Raw genomic sequence first — 24,531 nt, forward strand, 5'->3', positions numbered from 1 at the left:
TTGAGCAATAAGCTATAAGCTCACTCCAAACGAAGTTATGCTGCTGTGCCAAGCACTGTGGCAGGTACAGTACAGGCAACCTGTTCATCTAAAATTCTAAACGATTGGAACATTTCTCTCAAACGCACTCCCGAAAAACATATCTACACTCGTTCCCGGTTGTCAATCATCGTCACGTTCGTAGTTGGACTGAGTGATACTCACTTATATGGGCACGGACGGGACTGCATTTCTATCGATTTTCTTTTTCCGACTTTCAGTCTTCCCGCCGTTGTCAGTGTAAATGAACGACAGTGAAGTGTGAATAACATCTCCTCAGTGGTTTTCATTTGAGATCATTCTGCTTATTGCAGGATTTTTCCTCTAGCTCGTTTTCAGCAAGTTATTTTGGAAGTGCAAATTTTATGGAACGCCAAAGGGAATGAAGAATATGTTGTATTAAGTTTACATGCTTATGTCAAATTACACGATATTCGCGTATTCATATGACTATGAATACGCTTATGCATATTCATACCCGCGTGTTCATACGACAATGAATATGCGTATGCTTATTCATGATACGTTAGTCGTCTTAATTATTCAAATAGGTTACAAGGAAATTTCACTCCTTCGATCCGGATTCTATCGATAATCCTGGTAGAGGTAGGTAGTTGTTGTAAAGTTAGATTTTGCAGAGGCCCTTGACGGGAATTTGGGGAGGGAGGGGGGGGGGGGGATAATATTGTCCTCCAAACTAGTCTTTCCTTTCTCCTCTGTAACTTCAGACGTCCACCGCAGAAACTGGACATTGCTAACATCCATGTAACAATAGACCTATATGGGCTACAACAACAATTCTGGTCAAGAATATAAATAATTCACAGTGAGCAAATGGCATTGGATGCATTTCGTTTCTCTAAGGAAATTCTAAGGGAAAATGAAACGTTAGCTCGATCACAATGTAAATAGGGAGACAAAAAGCCAAGTATCATTATTGGTCTATGTGATATGGAGATAAACTGTCATGTACAACTTGCCAAAATAGCTAAGAAAAACTTACTCCATTTGGGAGATATGATAGAATTAATGTTTCTTCACACAAGGCTGAAGACTTGACCAAGTCTAAATATGACATCATCGAGCCACGTGTGTCTCACTTGTTTATGTTTGTTTTTCAGTATTTATTACAATCAATTTCTGTAATGGAGATTGGGGTTTTCAAATGCTGAATCTAAAATGACGTAATGATGGTGCAACTATGAAAATGGGAATAGGATATCCCAGACGAAGCAAGCTTTTCACGTTATATATATCCCACCTGATGCCGTGGGGGTATATTTGTTTCAGATTGCGCCCAATTGTACCATGGTGCACGCCATAATTCAGACAGCTTGCTTACAACTACCACTTTCCTTACCCTTGCGTAAGCAATTTCAGGTAAAGGAAAATAATGTCTTTGCCATATTCAAGCCGCTGCTTTAGCCTCTTTAAGAGTTTAAGAGGGTGGAATAACTGTCTTGTAACTCCCTGTCCTCCATCCACGCTGATCGAAGAAGCTGGATACAGAGCCCTATTGTCTTAGAACGAAGGAGTCTTTCGTTTTTAATGGCATTTTCAATAAAAATTTGTTGGCTCCCAGACACATGATTAATTTGACCACATTACGTTATTATCTACAAAATAAGAAACTCTTGAGGGGAATGATATGCATTGGGAATACATAATGTTGACCCTGTGTGAAGTATAGATATCCACATTACCTGTCTGTCCACCATTTAATTATAGGCCTAGGAATATGCATTGGCGTATTCAAAGCTACATTTAAATCATTATGTTACGTATACATTGTCATCGTATGTAAGTAATGCATCTTCTAATTATAGTTTATAATCTTGTAAAATCAGAGCATCATCGCATAGTACAACGTCGTATTGAGTACAATACAATTACAGGAGACTTTATCCGTCGTAGTACATCATCGTACTGTGTGACGCGTTTGGCGCTCCATAACTCAGTATACTCATCATATAGCCTTCGTGATGTGAACCACAGAAAGTGTGATGTGAACACCCAAAATAGTTGACTGAATGATTAACGAAGATTTTGCAGTTAAGCAGCTTAGTCAATTACATAACTCAGAAAAAGCCGTTTCAATGTAACTTCGTAACGTTAGTTCTTTTTTTTTCTTGTTCTTTTTGCGCTCTAGGCCCTAGCGCCAAAAGTAAAGTGTTGTTTTGATAGTAACTGTAAGTTAGGCCCATAGAAATTGAACTAGCCTAGGCCTACTTCAAGTTCTATTGATGAAAGTTGATACTTAGGTTAGGACCAAGGCTAGGCCTGTGATAGACATATGTTACTATACTTGTTTGTCCTAGCATTAATACATTTGGGAAGGATAACACGCTTGCCAGTCCAACTCCTCTGCAAAAGTTGTATGAGGTTTTCTACCAGGGATTGATTGTGCTGTCCAAAGAGCTAGATGCACCGCTAAGCTTAGGCCTTGTTAAACTTTCAGCTGCTGTATTGTTATTCATAATTCACTGGACCCTGGATATAGTTAGCCTAAGCCCCCAGACGGGCTATGGCTGTCATTTCAGATGCGATATGAGTAAAGCCTAACGACAGAAACTATTACCACCTCATTTTACTTAAAACTGTATCACTAATGATACATCCACATGCCAGAATAACATGGGATGACAGTTACATGTCCTGGGCTTATCATTAACAATTCAATACTAAGAAAATAGGCTAAGCCTAACTTAGGACTACGTATGTAGCCTTGCCCTTGGGCAAACTTACGTTAGCCTAGGTCATAACTTAAGCCTAGAATATTTCAGTCTATTAACATATCTAGAATTGTACAAATATTCAAACACATCCTCCAATGTTGCAACATATTCCCAACATTGTAAATGTGGCAAAAGGGCATTTAAGCAATATTGGCCTAGACAGTAGTCAGAGTTTTGAGGTAGGCCAAAGCCTTCTCAGCCTATCCATGTATGTTCTGGACAGTAGCTTTATAGGCTACAGTATTTTCCTAAATTTACTCAACTATGAATTAAAGGCTTAATGATATTCACTAACCATGTTCGGACAAAGCTTTGTAGGCAAAACGACACACTCTAGTCAGTACTCATGCTAGCATGTCTTCCTTTGATGACTGTGACTGAATGTAAACATGCACAAGCTTTATCACTCTCACTTCATAAGGTGAGATCTTTTACCCACTTTGCAACATTAACATTCTAACTGAGAACTGCATGCACAGACTAATATGGAAATATTACACAAAAGTAGGTGTGTGTGGGAAGGGGGTTGCTTGCTTTTTCATGTCATTGTTCAGGGACAATTATTACACTATCTGAGTGGAGCATATAAATAACTTTAGGCTCTATCTGGAGATATACTAACTAAGGGAATGTGTTAGCATGTCCACAAGAAATGCACATAGGTAAAAGATAGTTAAGGACAGCCTCAAACCTTGGAAATTAATAGCGAAAGTCAAATAATCTTTGGGTACAGTATTTCCAACAGGATTTCAAAGACACCTGGTCATGGAGGCCTTGAAATATTCCTATTAAGTAAAAAAAAATTGTGAAAGACCTGCAGTTGTTCCAATAATTCAATGTACAGTATGTAGTATGTTAATTTTGCACCGTATTTACCAAAAAAGAAAAAGATGATGAAAAATGATGAAACAGTAAACATTTCTGTTTATGTTGGTAAAGAAGCAAAGTCTATCACCTAATCCTCACCTGAGCAGTAATAGTCTGTAAAAATTGTTTAGCTTGGAAGCCAACCTTATCAGTGATCATGTGTTATATCAGTATCTGAACCTTCACTCAGGCTCAATTTTGACCATTTATCATGTTTAATTGCTTTCCTTATAACTATGGTTGCTTGTGCTAGTATGTTACATGAAGAAGGAAATAATTAATAGGGTTGTCTGCCATCAACAATACAGCAACATTTTACCAGGAGGCTATTATTTTATAAAACCAGAGCTGAAACAGTGTATCTGTGATTTAGACTAACTTTGCATTTGTCGTTCATAACAGTGTTATACATGTGTACAGTACGTAGCTGCAATGATAGACACAGTAGAAGTGTTCTTTGAGCAGTGAACATACAGTAGATGTCTAACTAGTGATCTTTTTAAAATTGTAATAAATCATTGTGTGGGGTCGAAAACCATTACAAGTTACATTCTTCTGGAAAGAAGGTTGAAAATTCATAAAATTGTCATAATTCACAAAGTACTGACATGAGCAAACATTTGTGAAATACTTATCAATCCAGCTAATCTTGTGATTTTATCACTCAATACCACTGGCTCTACTCCTAAACAGTGCATTGTGGTCAAGTGGTTAAGACAGTGGACTTGTGATCTACAGTAGGTTTGCAGGTTTGAGTCCTGACTAGCTAATTACATTGTGTCCCTGTGCAGGGCAGCTTATCTCCATTGCCTCTCTTCACCCAGGTGTATTAATGGGGACTTGCGAGGTAACTTGTAAATATAGTTGTACCCGCCGGTTCGTGGCTGCACCCTACGGGATGTCCCCCAGGGCACACGTAGATGGGTTGCACTGTGTTGCACTGTGAATTGTGTGGGTACGACAAGTTACCAATGACCAGGGGTTAAGTTGTAAAGTCCTGTGAGGACGCCTTGGCCTCAAACAAGACTGTTAATGCTCAACTTTAAACAGAAAGTAAAGAATATTAAAAGAATTCTCAGTGGATTATTGCATTTGATATAAAAGTAATTTAAACAATTTGTTTGGTTGAGATATTGGCCTCTTATTACAGTTTGACAACTACTAATTTTAGGCCAGGTTAGTGGACTTCCTATTCAAGCTCGCTTGCCCACATTCCAATTTTCTGAGTATTAAACAGTACAAAGTTACCATCCATGAATATGCTATTATGGTGGGGGAAAGCTGGTTCACAGGGAGGAGGTATTCCCTTCCCTTTTAGGAAATTTTTGATGCTTACTTGCAAAATGTTGTTATAGTTTGCAACCTCCTAAGTTATGGTCAACAGTTATTTTTCTTTCACAAATGTCGTCAATTGCTTCTTTTCCCGAATATTTTGGCGACCCTGCACACTTTTTGGTGACCCATGAAAGGGTCACAACCCCTCACTTTGAATACTTGGGACGTACAGTACAGTACAGCCATAGGTAGTGTACGTATAAGTCCAAGCAAAATGTTACAAATTCTGTTGAGAATTCCACAACATCTGTTTGGACTGATTTTGTTTGAAAGTGGTTTACTGCCTTGGCTGCTTCAGTTGCCATGCCATCGCAAACTGAAGATTTGATTTTTTTTGACAAAAATTTCAACGTACATTTAAAACTGCAGTATATTTAATACTGTATACATGTGAAAGTGAATATTGTGTGTGCTATGATTGCTCATTGCCCTAGTACCGACTGTACTATAGTTCAAAGGTATGCATAAAGGACATTCACCATGAAATATTTAAAAGTAATTATTTTCATCACGAAGGATTCAGGGGTATGAACTGCTTTCCAAGTAAAATCAACAATCTCTATTTTCCGTTTCAGTTGTCAAATGAGCAAATTAGGTTGATGGGCATGATTAGTCATGGAAGCTTGAAAGTACTGCAATGAATGTAAATCAGTAGACACAGTACACAGGTGGAAATCAACTGCTGAGCAACTTCGAGGTTATAGATACTGTAGGCTATAGATTTCACCCAAAAATTCGTAATGCAGATTATTGCTGATCTAGTTATTGGAAACATAATTAGCATACATGATGTATATCTTCTGATTGAACTGTCCGTAGTTAGATAAAATCTTCATAATTGTTATATCTGTAATGGACAGTAAATTTCATGATTACACGAGTATTACTCATATTTTTAGATATATTTGTAATTTTCTCCATGTTTTATTCTCCCTCTCATTTTCTTTATTTTTTTCTGTAGTGCTAACAAAGGGATAAGATAAGTCTGCACAAAAGAAATTACTTTTAAAGAGTCATTGTCCAGACGTCAGAAGGATGTGACCTGAAAATGCTCGACATCGGTAGCTATAGTATGCAATCCGTCGTAATGGAACCGTCCCGTAAGCCAGCCACCCATGATAAAGGTAAGATTACTGTATATTCAGTGATTTACTCATGAATATGTATTTATAAAGTTTGTACAATTGTGAGAAAGCGCAATCAAAGTTTATTTTGAAAGAAGACCCTTCAAGTGACAAACAAGTTATAATAGCTATAATATGCAATCCTGTGTAATGGAACAGTCCTATAAGCCAGCCACCCATGATTAAGGTAAGATAACTGTATATTCAGTGATTTACTCATGAATATGTATTCATATAGTTTGTACCATTTTGAGAAAGTGCAGTTATATATAGTTTATTTTTAAAGAAGACCCTTCAAGTGACAAACAATTTATAATAGCTATAGTATGCTAACTTCCGTAATGGAACCATCCCGTATGCCAGCCACCCATGATAAAGGTACGATTATATTCAGTGACTTACTCATGAATATGTATTTATATACAGTAGTTTGTACGGTCATTGTGAGAAAGCGCCGTCACAGTTTATTTTGAAAGAAGACCCTTCAAGTGACAAACAAGACTAATAAATTACGTTTAAGAAGGTCATCTATACATTGAAATGGATAATTTTTGTACTCATCAATACACACTTTCACTGTGTGATCTCATTTGTTTAAAACCTGGCTTTTAATATCTGCAGTTTCCTCTATGTTCAGGAGGTAAAACTATGAACAGGAATTTGCAGTACAGAATCTTGGTACAGAAACATATGTACATTGTCAGTTTTAATTTTAAGTTTATAGTATTGTTGTAGTTTGGGGTCCTTTCTTCATTGAGGCAGAGATATCTGTTCATTGCAAAAGACATTGCTCTGTGTTTGCATAAATACAGTAGAACCTAGCAGATGGTCTTCAATAGGACCCACGGTGTCTCCGCATGTTAGGCTGCAGTTTTGAGTTGTTGTCACTTTCCATCCCTCTGACCAAACCCTGTGAGATGGGGCTCTTTCCAAATGCTGTATCTAAATGGATGAAACTCTTAATATGACCTACTGCAGTGATGGAATTGGTTTCAATATTAACATTCTACCTTGAAAATATTTTTTTAAAAATAAAAGAGAAAGTCAAAGGTTTCAGCTTGTTGTGGCTTTGTAATATAACATCACATATTTAGCAAATGACTGCCCCCAGACAAGGCTATTAAGGAGGATATCTCCTGACCGAAGCAAAAATCTCTCTTGGCTGTTTTGGAGGATTGTTGATCACACCAATCTCTATCATATCAGCAGATCAAAACGTTGAGTTTGCGTCTCCTTTAAGCATGTCACTTTTGAAACCCAAGTATTTTTGGCGGTGATAGTTATTGGAATGTATCTCTCAAGGAAGCTGGAAGGGAAAGTGGGGCATATCAAAGGTAAAAAGCTTGTGCTATAATTAAAAAGCAGTTTCCATCATTCGGTTTGTGCGAGTTTGTTAAAAAATTGTACCAAACCATCCAAGCTTCACTCAAACGGAAATTTGAAGTAGGTCAAAGTGCGACACTCCTCTAGATTAGTTAGATAAAATTTTAAGTATCTAGTAATATATGGATCTGTTTCAGTCTAAAAACATTTCTTCTCTCTTTATTTGTAAATTTTCTGCAACTATTTGAAACAATTTTCTTTTTTGGTCCTCTTGTTTTCACAGATGGTCATGACCTGGAGTTGCATACAAAAGTAAAGAGAGGTATAAAAATTTCATAGCAATTTTAAAATTTGTTGTACTACTTTGGTGATGTTTTTAAAGGCACCACCTTAGGAACAACCTGCAAAGAGTGATATTGTAGCAAAATTGTATCAAAAGTTAATATTAATTAATTGCAACTTGGAAGTGAAAATGCGTGTGTCATCATCAGGGAATGGATTAAAACCATTTGGAAGTGGACTCTTGAGGTAATATTTCTTGGATGCTAAGAAACAGCAATGGCCCTGAGACAGATCTATGTGGACATCAGTGGAGACAATACATATTGGGGATGGGTGCTCCTGGGCTGAGGTGCAACCACCTTTACAGTATGGGGGGGGGGCTAAGATGTTAAGTCATTCAGTGGAAGGGTATCCTCTCCCCTTTGTTAAATTTTAGTAAAGTGGCTAAAGCCCCCCCCTCCCCCCTGAAGTACAAGTTGCTTTGCCCCTGGTCTCGGGATTAGCAAAACATCTCAATCTCTGTTTGTGGTATTCACACTGCTTTCTGTTTTAACGCAGACAAACATTACACTTAGCATTTATGTCATCGGGACAAAGGGTTTGTGATGTGACCCTGGCAGTAAAACTTATCAGTGTATGTACAAGAAGGCTTACTCTGGTAACCAAATGTTTAGCCATATGAGTGCTACAATAACTGTACCTTGTATCAAATATAAACACTAACTGAATATGCATATATTGAGGTCAACAGAATGTCATGTTGTTTTAGCATCAGCATTTTACTCCATGAAGAAACTATAAAGTAATCTAGTACTTCCCAACCTTTCAGAACAGAAATGATCTACTTTAAATACTTACATGTAACAAACTTGTCATGTTTAGTAATATTGTTTACCACATGCAGGGTTTGTTTGTTGCAGTGATAGCATTAATACCAGTGTATATTGAGGGGTGCATTAGGTAGCACTAATATATACTTGCTAATGAACGAATCACAGCATGCATTCCATGACAACTGCTGCAATGGGGATTTTCACATTATTCATTTTGGAGATTTAATATGCAGAATTTAATTTCGGGATAACTTTCTTCCATCTACCTACAGTGACAGATAAATTCTCGGAGTGTATTCACATCGTAGCCAACGAACCATCGTTGGGGCTCTTCAGAATTCAAGAGCATGTCCGCAAGACCCTTCCCCAGCTTGCTCACACAAAAGTAAGGTTTTTATCATGTATACACCCCAATGCTGTACATATAAAGTCTTCTGAACCATTGCTCAGTTTCATACATCTGATGCAGTGATTCTCACATGATCGAAGACACCCAATCATGTGATCATAATCAGTCACAAAGCCAATCAAGAGGACGGATAAATTAGGATAGGAAACGGTTGCTCTAGCTTCTAATCATTCCTTCACCTGTCAGCATACTTGCATTATCAGTCAGAGAAAGGGGGGGGGGGAAGACATTAAAGTTTACAATTACAACTGAAGGTTTTCAGAAAGCCTCCTTTGATTACCAGCACATAAGTTTTCACATCAATGTTGAGGCACAGAGTGAATTATTGATTAGGACGGTTGACAAGTTTCTGTTCGTTAAGAAATGCTCCGAGATGGAGGTGAATGCGGATGAACCTACGGTGGAGGAGGATCCTTCAAGCCTCGACTTTATAATAGTGTCCGACTCAAGTCAGCTAAAAGATGATAGGCATCCGCAGACAATTGAGAGAATGGAAGATCTCTTCCTTATGAGTGATAATTAAGGTCTGTTTTATTGATCGGAAGCTGCCAGAGACATGTAATTAATACTGCTTGATCTCCCAGCTTCATTGAGGGTTCTCGTTACAAATAATAAGTTAATTTGTCTCCGGCTGTACCGATAAAAGCAGCCCGAGGCCATGATCCAGGTGTCATGACATCGCAGACTACTCAGAAATTGTTTGTGTAAGATACATTCCCGCATTGTGTAGTGCTCCAAGGTACATGACCGATCAGCTGTGTTCAAGGGGTTAACCTGTCTATCTGGGTGTTGCAGATTAGAGAGTAGCAAATAATGAATTTGTTCCAGTTATGAAGAAGATTTTTCGATTAAAATGATTTCCTAATCTTTTGAGATGGCAAGAACATTTAAGGTAATATATTGATTACTTGGTGTATTATGAGGCTTTACCATCTTGAAAGAACCGACGGTGATGTATCAGAAATGGCTTTTTAAGTGGCACCTCAGACAGAAATACAAGTAACAAGCTTTGCTGAGGGGGTGGGGGGTAGGGGGAGGAACTATTACAAATGGGTAATTTAGGTTTGTTTCTGGATGAATAATGCAACCTTAAATTATAAACATGGACAGGATTGGACCTTGTAATCACCAAGTTTCTAGATTTCAGTATTTCTGTAGTCAGTAGCATAGCACTGGATCACACCTAATCTGAATAACGATTTGTTCGTGGAGAGGGTGACAAAAAACCACCTGATTCCATCAACAACAAAAATAATACAAAAGTAAAGTACATAAAAGAAAATATCTCAAAGGTATACTGTTAAATGACAAAAGAATGATAATAATGGAAAAAAAAGTGGAAAGAAGTAAATGGAACATAAATTGATTTAAGGTGCTTGAAGTTATAACCCTTGATTTAATATTTAATAGGTATCACTTTTGGACCATCTTGTTTATCTCTCTTTAGGTGGAGCTAGCCCAACTACAGCAGAAGGTTCAAGGGTCATGTTATGACGTAGACTATGCCATAAAGTAAGTATCTCACATAAAGTGCTTCACTCCAGTGGAATATTAAATTTGAACATGTTCAACGGAGATAAATTTGATAAAAATCTAACACAGATGTGCTAGACTATATTTTGTCCTTTAAAATCATAAAAATGTGTTTAATTTTTTACTCGTACTTGTCTTTTGATATCTCCTTGAAGATAGATACAGTTGGAATATTTGTAGATTGGCATTCAATGTATCATGAAGTCGAGTTCTCACAAAAATACTGTTTGTAATAAAGTTTCTCTGCATCAAAACATTTCTAGTCCATTTGCAACAAAACAAAAAAAGGGAGTTCTGCCATCATCTCAAATTTTGTTTTATATTTTGCTCTATTTGAAAAAGCAATTCTTTGACTTTTTGTGGTTTAAATGGACCTACATAGTGATGTGCGAAACTGACCACAAGGTTTCAAAAACTTAATTCCAATATTTAACCATCTTCTGTTTTTATACTTTACTCATCATATTTTAGCAACAATCTCATTTGCAAGTTTATGTAGTGGTACATACTGAGCCTGGCACAGCTCAATGAATCTACTTTACTGTCGAAAAATGAACTCTTAAAGGCATTGAAGATTCACTCCGAACCACGTGTTGCCCTCTGAAAAAGTTAACTTTCCGTTGCTTGCAAGTGAAGTTTTCTTCTTGTCGCTACAAAATGCAGACAGTAATGAAATGTGATACCTTGTTATCTTTATCTGGACCTGAGCTGTCCATCGCTGCTATGTACACCGTGTTGTGGGTATTCACTGTAGCTGTATGTATTGACGGTACACTAGTGTCTAATTACCGACGGTAGCAAGCTGTGTTTGTATTTTCTGGGATCGATGGTGGTGTCTGACACTTCTGTTACACCTCATTCGAAACTAGGTCAGATTAACGGCATGAGACCTTTCTTTGTGCGCGAGTCTTTACACCCTTTAAACTGATTTATTTGCAGTGCAATGGAATCTCTAAAAGAGAGTAAACGCCCTCTGTCAAACATGGAGACAATGTTGAAGAGCGCCATCATTACAAAGAAACATCTGAATGATAAGGTGACTGACAGGTGAGAATATTCGATGGATATCCAGAAATTAGTCGGTGATATGTGGAGCCAGATAAAAGTATGACAAGGTAACAAGTTGTTGTGAAAAAGTAAATAATAAATGGGGTTTTAAAGCTGCATTTGGCATTGTGTTCATGTAAATTTGGGTTCTGCTGGACCAAAGTGATGTGATGATATTCACACATACTAGAGTTACCCCCTCAGTTTAACTCTAAAGATATCTATCTGTGTGGCTAAAACTAGGTAGCTGTTCCTAATTGGTGAAATATTATTTGGTTCAGCCCAATCAATAAAAAAAATCAGCGTCACAAGTTTTACTATAAAGTCTTATTTTCTTATTTTCAAACCTTTGTGTTGTAAGCCTAAATTCATCATTCTTCATAACAGATTGTGTTTACAAGTAAATGCACTGCCCTCTAATGGTCAAATGTGCAAGTAAGTGCAATGCCCTTTAAAGGTCAAGCATGGTATGCTTTGGTGCTACCAAATTTGAAGCAAATACAATGCAAGATGTAACTTTAATTCTGTATCGTACCTTATGAAATACTGCCCGGTCCCGTTTGGAAACTCTTGTTCCATGATTTTCTTCCAACATTAATAGTAATAATAGGATGGGTTGAAAGCTTGGTCCAAGACAAAAATAGACATTATGAGCATTTACTTCTCTGAATATTTCTTGCTGGATTTGATCAGAAATTGCAGGGGAGTGACCCGAGGTGGAATTCAAACTTTTAGACTGAGATCATCCTCTGGGGGCAAAACTTCCCATCTGTCCCCCTCCCCCACACACTCTCAACCCCAAATATTCATTCCCTTTATCTGTAACAGTAGTTTACTTTTCCTATGAATTTCTTTTGTTCTTTCTATGATCATGATTTAGTGGTAAGTTTACCATCTTTCTTATCTTAGTATTGCTTCATCACATCTACCATACTCAATACTGCATACTTACATATTGAGCTTCCTTAGACCTCCTGGGCAAATTCTAGTGACATTTTATGACATGGTAATGTTAGATGGAACCATTTGCAAGTGTTACTTACCTCCCACAGTGTGAAAGCAGAAACAAGTTCTTTAGTAATTTTGTGCACTCTTGCACAAAATTGGTGTAGTGCATGCACTTTAAAGTAACATTCCCCTCAAATATTGTGAAATCATAAGCTTCTTCACTGATTTCTAGGAAGTGGATGAGAAGTACCCTTTAAACCAAGTTGTGGAATTACTGGAAGTCTCTGTCAAATCATACATTTGTCATCCATATTATTTGGGGGGGGTAGGGTTGAGGGGGAGGGTTGAGGGGGAGGGTTGAGGGGGAGGGTTGAGGGGGGAGGGGGAGGGGGTTTCCATTGGCCACCAATTTTAATGAGATAGAGTATTGATATTCTGCATCATTGCTGCTCCAGTCCTTGCATTGTCTCATATGCCAGCTGTTATTGATAGTATGAAAGGTAATACTCATGATTGAGAAGAAACAAAAAACAAACATCAAAAACTGAACATCAAAAACCTGTCAAATCAAAACATTTGGAAATTGGAAAGGTTTATCCAGTCCTAAAAAATGTTGATCAATAAGCCTAAAATTCTTAGTGAATTTGTTGTATATCCATCTCACTAACACATACCCTGCTAAAAGTAAGTCACTTACAAAGCAAATGAGTGCATGTTTTAACCCTTCTAAAATAATATGCTGATTTATTCTTAAGCTTTATACTCATGAAGAAAGTTTAGTTTCACAATTAGCAATATAATCTTAGAAAAGTGCCAGTATTATGTTATTGATGTATTGATAATGTATGAAGAAATATATAAAATATATTAAAAATATTTATAACAAAAATGTTTGGATCACAAAAAAAAGGAAAAATCCAAGAAGACTTATACCTGCATCCACTATCTCTCATTCTTATAAGAATAAATTCTGTTACATACTTCAGTGAAGATTTGAGACCTGGAAATGTTCGAGGATAGTGAATTTAATCCAACATTCTTGACACCACCCCCCACCCAAACCCACCCCAAGAATGGAGCTGTCAACTGCATCTGAACAGCATTACAATTTTTTATAGAGAGTGGCAACGTATTATAATTTGTAATGGCATTATTATTAAGTGCAGCGCAATTTGCAGTCTACCATTAAATTGGTCACACTGTATGGCGATGGTGTGCGGTTCCCATGGAACCAATGTTTATCACATGTAATATGTAAAATGTTTATCACACTTAAATTTGTTTATTGGAAAAATTGTCTCTGTGTGTTTTTTAATGATCAGGGAAGTATTTCTAGGAACTTCCAATTTCTTAGGAAGTATAACTCTATAATCCGTCACTTCAAATTCTGCTAGTTTTAGAGGTATCAGCTTTCATCGAATAAGACAAAGTGCTTGTTCAGCAAATTGTTTGAATACTGTTCATTATGATTGGATAGTAAGATATTTTGAAACTCAGTCAAGGAGACCATCAGTCAAGGAGACCATGCCCCTCTACTACTATTCAGCCGGGGGAGAATTAAATCAGTGCTACTTGTGTACATCCCCACCCCCCACCCCCCCTCATCCTACCATTTTTTTCAACCTCACACAAAGTACTTATTAACACAATGTGGCATATAGAGTAACTTATATAGAGTTGATTTATAGTCTAGATGTGCCTTAGAATGTACCATTGAACAGCTAAACTGTTTAGTCTGGTTGAGAATTCCCAGAGCCCTGTACACATATGGGAGTCATCTTCAACCATCCTCTCCTTTCTATAATCCTTACTGATTAGCTGACCCCTTCCAAAATGGTTCATGAACCTCCCTAAGTAGTAGTAGTAAGTTGAGTCTCGTCTATCCGACATGCTCAGTGATTAACCTCCGCCACGTATCACGATCTTGTGCAAGGTTTATTGCTTCCTCGAAATTGTTAATGTTAACTTCCTTAAATTGCGACTTTATTTTTCCAAGCAAGGTAGTCACGGGCCTTCCTACTGGTTTAGCAGTATGTCTCAATGCTTCTCTTAAAGCAACCTCCCTAAAGCAGTCTGAAAAATTTAAATTTCATTCTCCCCCCACTACAGAAATCAGTCAATCTGCCGCCAAGACTTCTTTAAGCAATGATCTATCAAAACATTCTGAAAATAGTAATAAGTTTGTAAAGTAAGTAAGGTTACAGGAAGTCCATGATTACCTGGGCCAATTCCCTGATTCTATGTACTGTCCCTGGATTAAGGGTACGCCCAGGAATGTGCTACAATTTTTATACTGTCCAGGGAATATCCTTGAATATTTATAGTAATAAAAGACCTAATTTATAATTAGCCTCAGAATGCTTTATTTTAGTCCCATGAATATGTACATGGCAGTCAGCATTAACAACCCCAGGGTTACACTCCCTCCTTTATAAATCCTTCATTCGCCTCTGTCTTTTCCATATATATGTTCAGTCCCGACCAACTTAAATCATTCGGAAACTTTTAGAATCCCCCCCCCCCGGAATCGTTTGACATTCTGTGCATGTCACTGCTTGCTTGTTACAACTATTCACCTCGTCCTGTCGACTTCAGCCTGTTTAAAGTTTGCAGTGATATATTAGTCTAAGCCTTTCATAATCAACCTCTGTACAGTACCAGTGAAACCTCCAATTACAGAGAGAGATTTTGTTTATAACAAAAAAGCCTTGAGATGACACAGGATGATGTGCTTGTTTGTTTCTCTTTGATATCTTCTCTAAATAATTCACAAGTTCTCTTTGAAAACTTCAAAAACCAGCAATAGGGGTCGGTGGCTGTGGTATACTGTGGGATCGGAGGTAACAAGTAGTTTTAGTAGCACCCTTGTCCTGTCTGTCATACTGACTCTCTCTTCCTTCCTCCTCATCTGTAGGTGGGTCATACTTGATCCTGCTCCTAACCTAGGGGTACTGGTGAGTGGATCTGAGCAAAGACTGCCCCCTCCCAGCAAGGATTCCGTCAAATAAGGTACCACTGTTTGTGCCCATGCAGCAAAGCCAACAATCTTAATACTATCAATACCCTTTTATAGTGTATATGAAACCTGCATGCAACATCCCGCCTTTGTTGTCTGTCTATCCTTGTAGAGTTATTCCTCTGTCGTCGAGAGTGGGTTTCTTTTCATCCTTCCTTTCTTTACTAACTTTCCTTTTATTTACCAAGTCTCAGTTTTGTTAAAAATTAACAAGACAAAGCTTTTAAACGCTGGACCATGCCCAGATACTGTACAAGACAATTTATGATTCATATTTTAAATTGAGACCTGCTTTTTTTTTCTTCTCTCTTTCCTCTTTCATTAATTCAACCTGCTACACACCTTTACATTTCAATGACAGGTATACTCACTGGAACATGGGAATTGTTTAGTCTGCAAAGTTTGTCTTGAAGGCTCTGTTTATTATCTGGTTTATTTGTGACGATGGTTTCTGTCTACAAAAGTTGCTATGTACATCTTTTCCGGCATTTTCCTTTCCTTTTATCATATTTCACAGATTTTTTTCCACAACAATATTACAAATAAACATATCACAAATAACGGATCACAAAGTAATACAACATAGTTATGGAGGGGAGTGTATTAGGAAGAACTCTCCCATAGAAAGAAAGATAGAATAGAAATAACGAGAAGAACTAAAAGACAAACTAACTGAGTATACCTTTGAATAACACACATAACAGACACAACACAAATAAAACAATGCACTTGTGTGTAAAGGAAGTTGCTCAATTTGGAGAGCATTTTTGGTATGCAATAAGGGATCAATTTTGTCCCTGATACTAATGTACATTTTAATAAATGATTGACACCCTTAAATAAAATAACCCATGTACTATATCAAACCATACAGTAAACATATATTATATACAATAAACTATATTATACAGGAAACAAATATTAATTTTTATCATAAGTGCATTGTAAGCCTCACCTGACAGTGCTGAAAACTTATTCCAAACGAGGGCAGTGTTCATACATTGGTGCTGAGCTGACCTCCTGATGTGGCTATATGCACTTTGTTAATTAAGCCGTGAGGATGTTCTCAATTGTGGATGGCTAAACTACAGTAACGTCAAACAGGGAGCGCTCCATAAAATAAGGAGATTGGGCGGTTTGGGCAGCAGATTGCTTTGAGCTGTAGTTGACAAAATTATCCTTATCCTGTCAGAAATGATCATGCTGAGTCATGATGTTATCCTCTGGTGTAGTTCACCTGTTGTACATCTACATATTAACACTGCAGTACTGTACATAAAGAGATTAGTATACAGTATATCTATGTATTAACACTGCTGTATTGGTCATTGTATAACACTGCTGTTTTGTACATACAAATATTAATATACAGTACATCTATGTATATACACTGCTGTATTGTAGATACAAAGATCAGTTTGCAGTACATCTAGATGTTTTAACACTGCTGAAAAAAAAGTTTGGATAAAAAAGAGAACATTGTCTACGTTTGTGGAAAAAAGTGGAAAAATCTTGAGCATAGAATACTTCAAAAGTTGAAAAAATATATATATATCGCAGTTATGCAACGTTAGTCATGATAAAATTTTCTCAGATGTGAACGGGGATACCTCCCTCCCCATGTGCCCCTTTCCCAGTCAACACACCACTGAAGGGTCACCAAGAGGATCAAGGTCAAAACTGAGGTTACCACTTAGCAACAAAAGTTTGAATACCAGGTGGTGTCTACTTGATGTAGAAAATTAATGTTGTGCCTGCAGACATCCGTTTGTTGTCGTATATACCTTTAATAATGTCAACATCTGGTACCTTTAATACTATATGTCAACATCTGGTACCTTTAATACTGTATGTAAACATCAACTAATTGTCCTTGTCTTTGTTGTGAGCATGCAGGCACCCTTATTGTGCAAACTCTAGTATCCATAGCTATTATATCTCTGTTCAGTACATGTCAGTGTCTGTCTTTGGGTAGGACATGAATGTGTCGTTAATGTTAAGGCCTGGGTAGGATAATCAATGGTAAACAGATTGCCAGAAGCCTGACAACAGTTTATATGTCACAGACTAGTGTACCCTCATACTGTATGGTGCAATGGTACAAGTGTACACATTGCTATATAAGAAGTACATATAAGCTGTGAATGGGCTGATAATAATTTGGTTGTAGACTACTAAAAATTAGAGAGGATAATTGAAATGTAATCAATTTTTATGTTGTCAACCTTGGCAATTTGGTAATGTATTTAGTTGTCTGGGTAAATAAATGGAGTCTGCTTTGAAAGGAAGAAATGGTTTATACTGAAGAAGAACATGAGTTTGTTGATGTAACCACCATGTTACATCTCTGTGTCTTGAACAGTCAATGAAGCCATTCTAGTCAATAGACTTTAATGCATAAAGGGGAAGGAAAGAGGTGTAAATATATAAATCTTCCTTAGTAAAGAACTTTCAAACAGTTTTCTACCTTTTCATACAGTGCATGTACAGTTGGTTGTTACAGCAGTAATGTCCTAAGAAAAGGCATTTCCCACCATCGGTTCATTCATTACGAGTTCAACCTGGTTAGCCCCCACTTGGTTTATACCCGGGAAAAACGGTGATTATTCAAGGTATGGTGTGATCTACGTAATAACCAGTGCTGTGTTCTTTATGTTAGCTAATGAAGCAGCTGCAGCAGGAATAAACTTCTACAAAAGAGCTTGCAGAGTTAGATAAGTAAGATAACTTTGGTTACTTCGTAGATCACGCGGTACCCAAGGAATCACTGGTATAAACCAAGCAAGGGCTAACCAGGTAGAACTCGTAATGTTCATGTTTGGTTTATGGTTCAAGTTTGCTACTAACGTTTGGTTATAAATGTCAAAACCTCACTTGTAGGGTTGGCAAGTAAAAACAGTACTTCACCATATATAAATGTGCTGTATATCAGACAAGACCCCCGCCCCCACCACCCCACCCCAGTGTTCTTTCATGTTGCTTGCTAATTTATTTTAACTTCTCAAAGGTTCAAGGGTCCTCTAAGGGTCATCAACATGGTAGTATGGTACACTGTTATACCAAATAATTTTACTTGTGAATATAAATCAGTGTATGTATGTATGTGTCTTGAGATGGAGGGATGAGTACTAGTTTACAAATGCAGTTTACAGTCATATAAGTCTGCCTGTGTTAAACTATTAAGGCATTTGATGAATTTCAAACTATAAATCTGGTTTTATATAACAGCTGTGTGACTTTTTGTTCTCCTCCCTTTACAACAGATCAGTTTCTTTGTCAACAAGCGAGTCTTCTCTGCCTCCCAGAGCTCCTAGAGGGGAGACCAGGCCTCTCAGAGCTCCTAGAGTGGAGACCAAGCCTCTGACAGGGATCATGAGATGAGGTGGGATGCAATGAATGATGCTACTGCCTTATAGAGGGTGTCTTGTCTCAAATTGAAGGAGTATTCTCTGCCTCTCAGAGCTCCTAGACGGGAGACCAGGCCTCTGACAGGGATCATGAGATGAGGTGGGATGCAACGAATGATGCTACTGCCTTATAGAGGGTGTCTTGTCTCAAATTGAAGGAGAGCTCATTGGATTCCCTGAGGATGTGAACTTGGCATCTTAGAGAGGCAAAGGTGGATTCTCCAAAGATGGAAGTGTGGCAATTCACAAGGAAAAAGTGTAAATCCCTATTGGATATCCACTCTGTATCAAAAGTAGTGATGTGGTTTTTCCAAGTTTGTCTGTATCGCTTTGAACAGATTCTCTTAGGATGTCTAATGCATGTTGAATGGGGAGAATCATTTACTCACTGAAGATGTCTGCTTGTTGAAGCTTGGATTCTCTGGAGGTAAAGGATTCTCATTGAAGAGATAGCATTGGCTCTCTGAGGACGCCTATTATACATAGAATTGATCAGTATATTGGCTCTCAGAGAGAAGTCTATTTCACATGGAAACTGGAACAGCATTCACTCTCAAATGGTATGTATTTTGCATCGCAGAGAGCAGAATTGTCTCTCTGAAAATGTGTGTATCACATCGGCAGGAACAGCGATGTCAGAGGTCACCAGAGTTACAAGTGTACAGGTCTTGTAAGAACTTACAAAGGAGAGTATGTATGGATTTGATTCTTTTTGTAGAATGACGTGAATTGTGAATTATTTTCATGTAATTGCCACTGATTAATTGGTGCTGTGAATAGATTCCAAAAGGAGTTAAATGTTGAATTGGAAGCTACCCAACATGAAGTTGTGATGAATAAGCCCTTGTAGGCTTCTCCCACATTCGTGGTCGCTTGAGCCTCATAAACATAACTGCCTCATTATCATCATCAGTTTCATATTGTCTCAGAAAAGTCCCCAAAATCCTCATAACTGATCCATTGACAGATCATCCTCGTCCACAATAGATTACAATGTTTGATTTCAATTAGATGTCAAAATTGAGGAAGAAATGTTATCAATCCACATGATTTGTCAAAGAACATTTCAATGTATGTCACAATTTGTTTCATTACAGTAAGACATTGGATAGCAGTGATGTAATTTGTTTGTCAGTTTGACATCTGAAGAGTAATGAATTTGTTACACCCACACAGCACAATTATTTTTTATTTTTTCGTTTCCCAATGCCACAGTGTCTTGGCTGTCTGAAGCAGTTGTTAATTGAACAGATCTATGGAGTACAGTATGACATATATAAAATGTAACTGCACAGGTATGTTCATTCATTGAACACTGCACAGGTGTGTGTGGGGATAGGAAGAAGGGACTTGTAGGTTATAAGCTAGGAGACCCCTTGAAAGGTCATGACATCTAGTTATGTGGCACCAGAAGAATGCCCTTTGAGCACATTATAGACATTATAGACAGGACAATGGTGTTATCGTTATTATCGTTCCATAGTGGAGTAACAAAGAGTATTGAGTCTGCCTTAGCTACCTAATGAAAAGTGAATACCAAGAACGAGATAGGAAACAGATAAATATTATGACCAGTTTAACTCCATAAAGTGGAATGTGCTGTAATGTGATATTAATGTGAAATATGTATAGACTGGGAACATTACAATTATTCACGATATATAAATGAATTTCGTAGGTTTTCGATGCATGAAATCATTTATTAGGTTTGTCTCTGTGTGTTTCTATGCGTTTCTATGTGTTTGTAGATATACCAGTTCACTACATTGTAAGGGTTGCCCAGTAGGATTTACTGTAGTGTACCAGCATTTATCTGATGCCGTATGTAGTGAGCATCCTTTTACCTTTTCGAGGTGATCAACATATTCGTGTTTGTTCTTACTGGTAGGATCAGACTAGTAGAACGTGTTTGTGCTTCAAGCGTGAAATTTAGACTATTGTATTTCAGAAAGTAAGGTCTTCGGACAAATTACTGTGTACAATAATATTTACGACTGAAGTCGGTTGGGGAAGGATTTCCCCTCTTTATCTGGGTTGTCTGGGTAATGATTGGATAAATTGTATCGTCGAATATCTCAAAGCTTTATTTATGTGTACTTAAGTTGCAGTTGATGTATGATAAATAAGTACATTTGGTTTTGTTGAAGAAGTGTGACAAAATGACAAAATTTAGTAGTGTGTAGTGTGACAAAATGACAAAATTGTGACAATGACAGAATTGTCAAAATGACAAAAAGTGACAAAATGGCAAAATTTATGTATGAGTCTGTGATGGCATGTAACTATGACAACGATACTCTCGTAACAAAGTTGTAACATTTTTAATTTTCCAATCTAACTTCCATGTGCAATATGTTTTAAGTTATTATCAACAAAAGAGAAGTTGTAAACATCGGAAACAGGAAACAGAAATGAACACAGGTTTTGCAAAGAGCATCGAAATTTAAATAGTAGAAATTTTGGATTCAAAACAAAGGATGATCTGAGAAAATGCAAGTTACCGCGTGCTCCACGGACTGACCTATCCAGTTCTAACTTGGTGGTTATCTCTCTTACTTTGCATACCGTGGTACAGGGATCACACAGCACTTTGATTTGATTTATCACCACAGTAGGCACTGAGGGAAGGAAATTCTCTGAAAATCACTTCCCCGTGGCATTCTGGGATATATCAAATAAAAATGGGTTGTGATCGCCAGATTTTATATTATCTGATTGAAGTAAAAGATAATGAGCTGTAAAGTTTCAAACCTGAATTAAAAAATATTGATGACAAATGTAATTATTCTCCTTTCATCATTTTTTCTTGTTTGGCTGTTTATTTGTTTATATTTGTTGTTATGTACTTGTTTATTTATTTGTTTGTCTTCTTCGATTTAATTTTTCGATTATGATCATTACAGTACCTACAATATTAATAATCAATTTTAAAATCCACTATTCCCAGGGGAGTAGTTTTCTTAACCCATCAACGGATTATTAGTTTATTGCAGAGAGGAAATGATCTGTTAATGTCATCTGTCATTTGCCAAGATAAAACATCGAGGGATTTTCCTTTTTCTCGACCACCGATGTTAGTATTGTGATTCGCATAAGGTATGTAAATGTACGTAGTCAGTTTTATGTGGACTGAATTGTCTTGCTATATAAGAAGGCATAATGGGAAGAAATGGTCTCTTAAAGTCAAAGAACAATTTCATCTTATTGTTCTTTCTTATTTATTCCTGAATTGCTGTGTATGAAGTAGATGGATTGAGTAACATTACTTGCTTCTTAGTAGAGTTTTTAGGACATCCCTCCATGTAAAGGTCAAGTGAAGTCATGACCAGTAATTGCTGTCTCAAACCGAATCATTAACTCGAGTTACTTAAAGTAGGAATGAGGATTCGACTCATTACTCCAAAGAGGAATTAACACAATGAAAATCAAACAGGAACATGTGCTTTAACATACAACAATGCCAGAATCAAACAGGAACATGTGCGGCTTTACCCACAACAATGACAGAGTCAATCAGGAACATGTGCTGTATTCAAAGATAAAAAAAAAATGACAAAACTTATTATGTTCAAAGTTGAACGTTCACGTTGTAGCCTACATCGCGGTACCTCGCTATACTGCTAATATTTGTCAGATCACTAAGAATTCAAAAAACGGGGGTTATATCCTACTTTTTATCCAAAAATGGTCTGAAGTCAAAATAAAGCTGCACCCTTCTTGTAAGTCTTAACACATCTTAGAATAGGCAAATTGCTGTAAAACTGTCATGTCACTTTGTGAAGCCAATTGCCAATTCTTTTTTTTTTTATAACTCCAGTAGACCCGAGTCAACAACAGATCCCAAGGGGGGGGGCGCTGGGCGTGCGTGCTCTGCACGGGGAAGGGGTGGACGCTGGGCGTGCGTGCTCTGCAATTATGTTATATTGAAGAATAATGCATACGGTCTTACCCCCACCCAAGACAGTAGGCTCCCTACGCCTTTGTGTTTAGATAGTTTCAATTATCAGTCAGTGAAGCTAAACAGCTACCAGTTTCCTTGTCTGAGCTGTACTTGAGGAGTTCCAACTGCCCTGCCACTCGTTCCTCAAGCTGGCCTCCCTCTCCTCTCCCAGCCCTCTCCCATTGTTCAATATCGACTCTCGAAGTGGGGCCTACGTGTTCGTGCATATTACAGGCAGTACCAATGCTCCAGGAAAACGCTAAGTGTTTTTTTCACTCTCAAGAAGTGGTTACCGTTACCACTTTAAATTTTGACGCAACTTAGGTGCTTTCATGCTGTCATGGAAAGTACTATAGTATGGACATTTTTCATGGATTAGCCAAGATTCCCGGAGGAAAGCGTCAGTAATTTAGGGCCTTGTTTTAACGACGCCAATCAACCCACATGGCATGTCACCGAGCTGCAGACCGTGAAAGTTGTCCTATATATTCAGATAGATCGATCTCGCTACTATCTGCATCCGTAAAATATCAAACTTACGGCAGCTTAAAAGTGCCATATAAATATGTAAGTTGATCAATTCATGCAACATAGTAAACTGCTAACTTCATTCGGCAATTTTCTGGAAAATGTTGAAGCGACAACTTATTACGATTAATCTCGTTATTCCAACAATTTATTTAACAAATATTAAATTTGTCGAGTTCTTTCCAAGCTTGTAGTTTACCAATTTTATTGAAAACATGGAAACGTAAAACCATTTCGTAATTTCAAGAACTTTATGAAAAGTGTCAACTAGCTTATTAGGGTTAGATGTTGTTATCTTGATGGCAATTTTATCATGCCGTAAAAACTTTTTCATCTAACTTTGATTATCTTTATAAATTAATTATCTTTCGTTGGACTTGAATACGCAAGGGGGGGGGGGGGGGATTCCTACAGTTAAATGTGATACGAAAATCCGACTTCGCTGCACATCTGTTTCCGTGTTTTGTAAGCATTCCGTAAGATACCCTTCCCTAAAACGCCTAAGTATCTATTGTTCTATACATAGACTGTAGTAAATGCATTCAATTTAAGTCTTATGAAACCGCTGATAATGTAGACATTGATCACGTGACAAACACCTGTCACAGTTTTGTAAGTGCTGAAACGCAAGGAAATTCCTATGCGGAAGTAGCTGACTTTTAATTTCCGTCAATGAAATTGCTTGAATAGTTTCGCTTAGATAAGAAAGCATAGCAGGGTAGCCTATACTAAGTGTATATGAATGGTGCTCTAAAGTTGAATCTCTCTCAAGGTATAGGTTTTATTCCTTTTTGAGAAGAAGCACAACTACCTGCTCGAAAAGATGCTAGATTTAGGACCTATCAATGATCACTTCGAATGAAAAGTAGAAACGTTGATGAGACTATAGGTCTTATCAGATATGGAGGAAGGCTATTAATCAGATATTTGGATTTGCGTATATAATATACTGCTCCTCGACCGTTTATCGACTACAATACGTCTGCCGAACCGTTCTACGCAAATGAAAACACAATTACACTCAAAGTATGATTTTTTATATGTTTTTTCTATCTTCTTCCTCAATGATATAATCATATTTAGGATGATCTCATCTATGATTCTCTTCTTTTCTTTAGCATTCTTTCCCTTTTGCCTCTTCTCCCCCACCAAACCTCTTCTTTCC

The 24,531-nt window shown here is 37.4% G+C and overlaps 1 protein-coding gene across 6 annotated transcripts; it reads left to right on the plus strand.

The window, feature by feature from the left end:
• The first annotated feature begins 1,959 nt into the window (after nt 1-1,959).
• LOC139978745 (BLOC-1-related complex subunit 8-like) lies at nt 1,960-22,303 on the plus strand. Of its 6 annotated transcripts, none has more exons than XR_011797003.1 (8): nt 1,960-2,090; nt 5,938-6,100; nt 7,707-7,745; nt 8,811-8,923; nt 10,395-10,459; nt 11,420-11,595; nt 15,390-15,484; nt 18,755-18,798. XR_011797003.1 is itself a non-coding variant. In XM_071989208.1 (8 exons), exons 2-7 carry the CDS (start codon nt 6,025-6,027, stop codon nt 15,481-15,483), a joined length of 495 nt encoding a protein of 164 aa, XP_071845309.1. In that variant the 5' UTR covers nt 1,960-2,090; nt 5,938-6,024; the 3' UTR covers nt 15,484; nt 18,755-22,303. The 6 variants fall into 6 exon arrangements, 4 of the variants coding, with proteins under 4 accessions (XP_071845309.1, XP_071845305.1, XP_071845308.1 ...); XM_071989208.1 differs by having other exon boundaries at nt 11,420-11,527; nt 18,755-22,303; XR_011797004.1 differs by lacking the exon at nt 15,390-15,484 and having other exon boundaries at nt 18,755-18,883.
• The last annotated feature ends 2,228 nt before the right edge of the window (nt 22,304-24,531 follow it).

Source organism: Apostichopus japonicus, chromosome 13 (genome assembly GCF_037975245.1).
Source record: "Apostichopus japonicus isolate 1M-3 chromosome 13, ASM3797524v1, whole genome shotgun sequence".
Lineage (NCBI taxonomy): Eukaryota > Metazoa > Echinodermata > Holothuroidea > Aspidochirotida > Stichopodidae > Apostichopus > Apostichopus japonicus.

Coding starts and splice junctions, on each gene's coding strand:
- LOC139978745 (XM_071989204.1), top strand. CDS start 6,025: ATGCTCGACATCGGTAGCTATAGTATGCAATCCGTCGTAATGGAACCG. Junction 6,101..7,706: donor GCCAGCCACCCATGATAAAG/GTAAGATTACTG, acceptor TTGTTTTCACAG/ATGGTCATGACCTGGAGTTG. Junction 11,528..18,754: donor AATGATAAGGTGACTGACAG/GTGAGAATATTC, acceptor CCTTTACAACAG/ATCAGTTTCTTTGTCAACAA.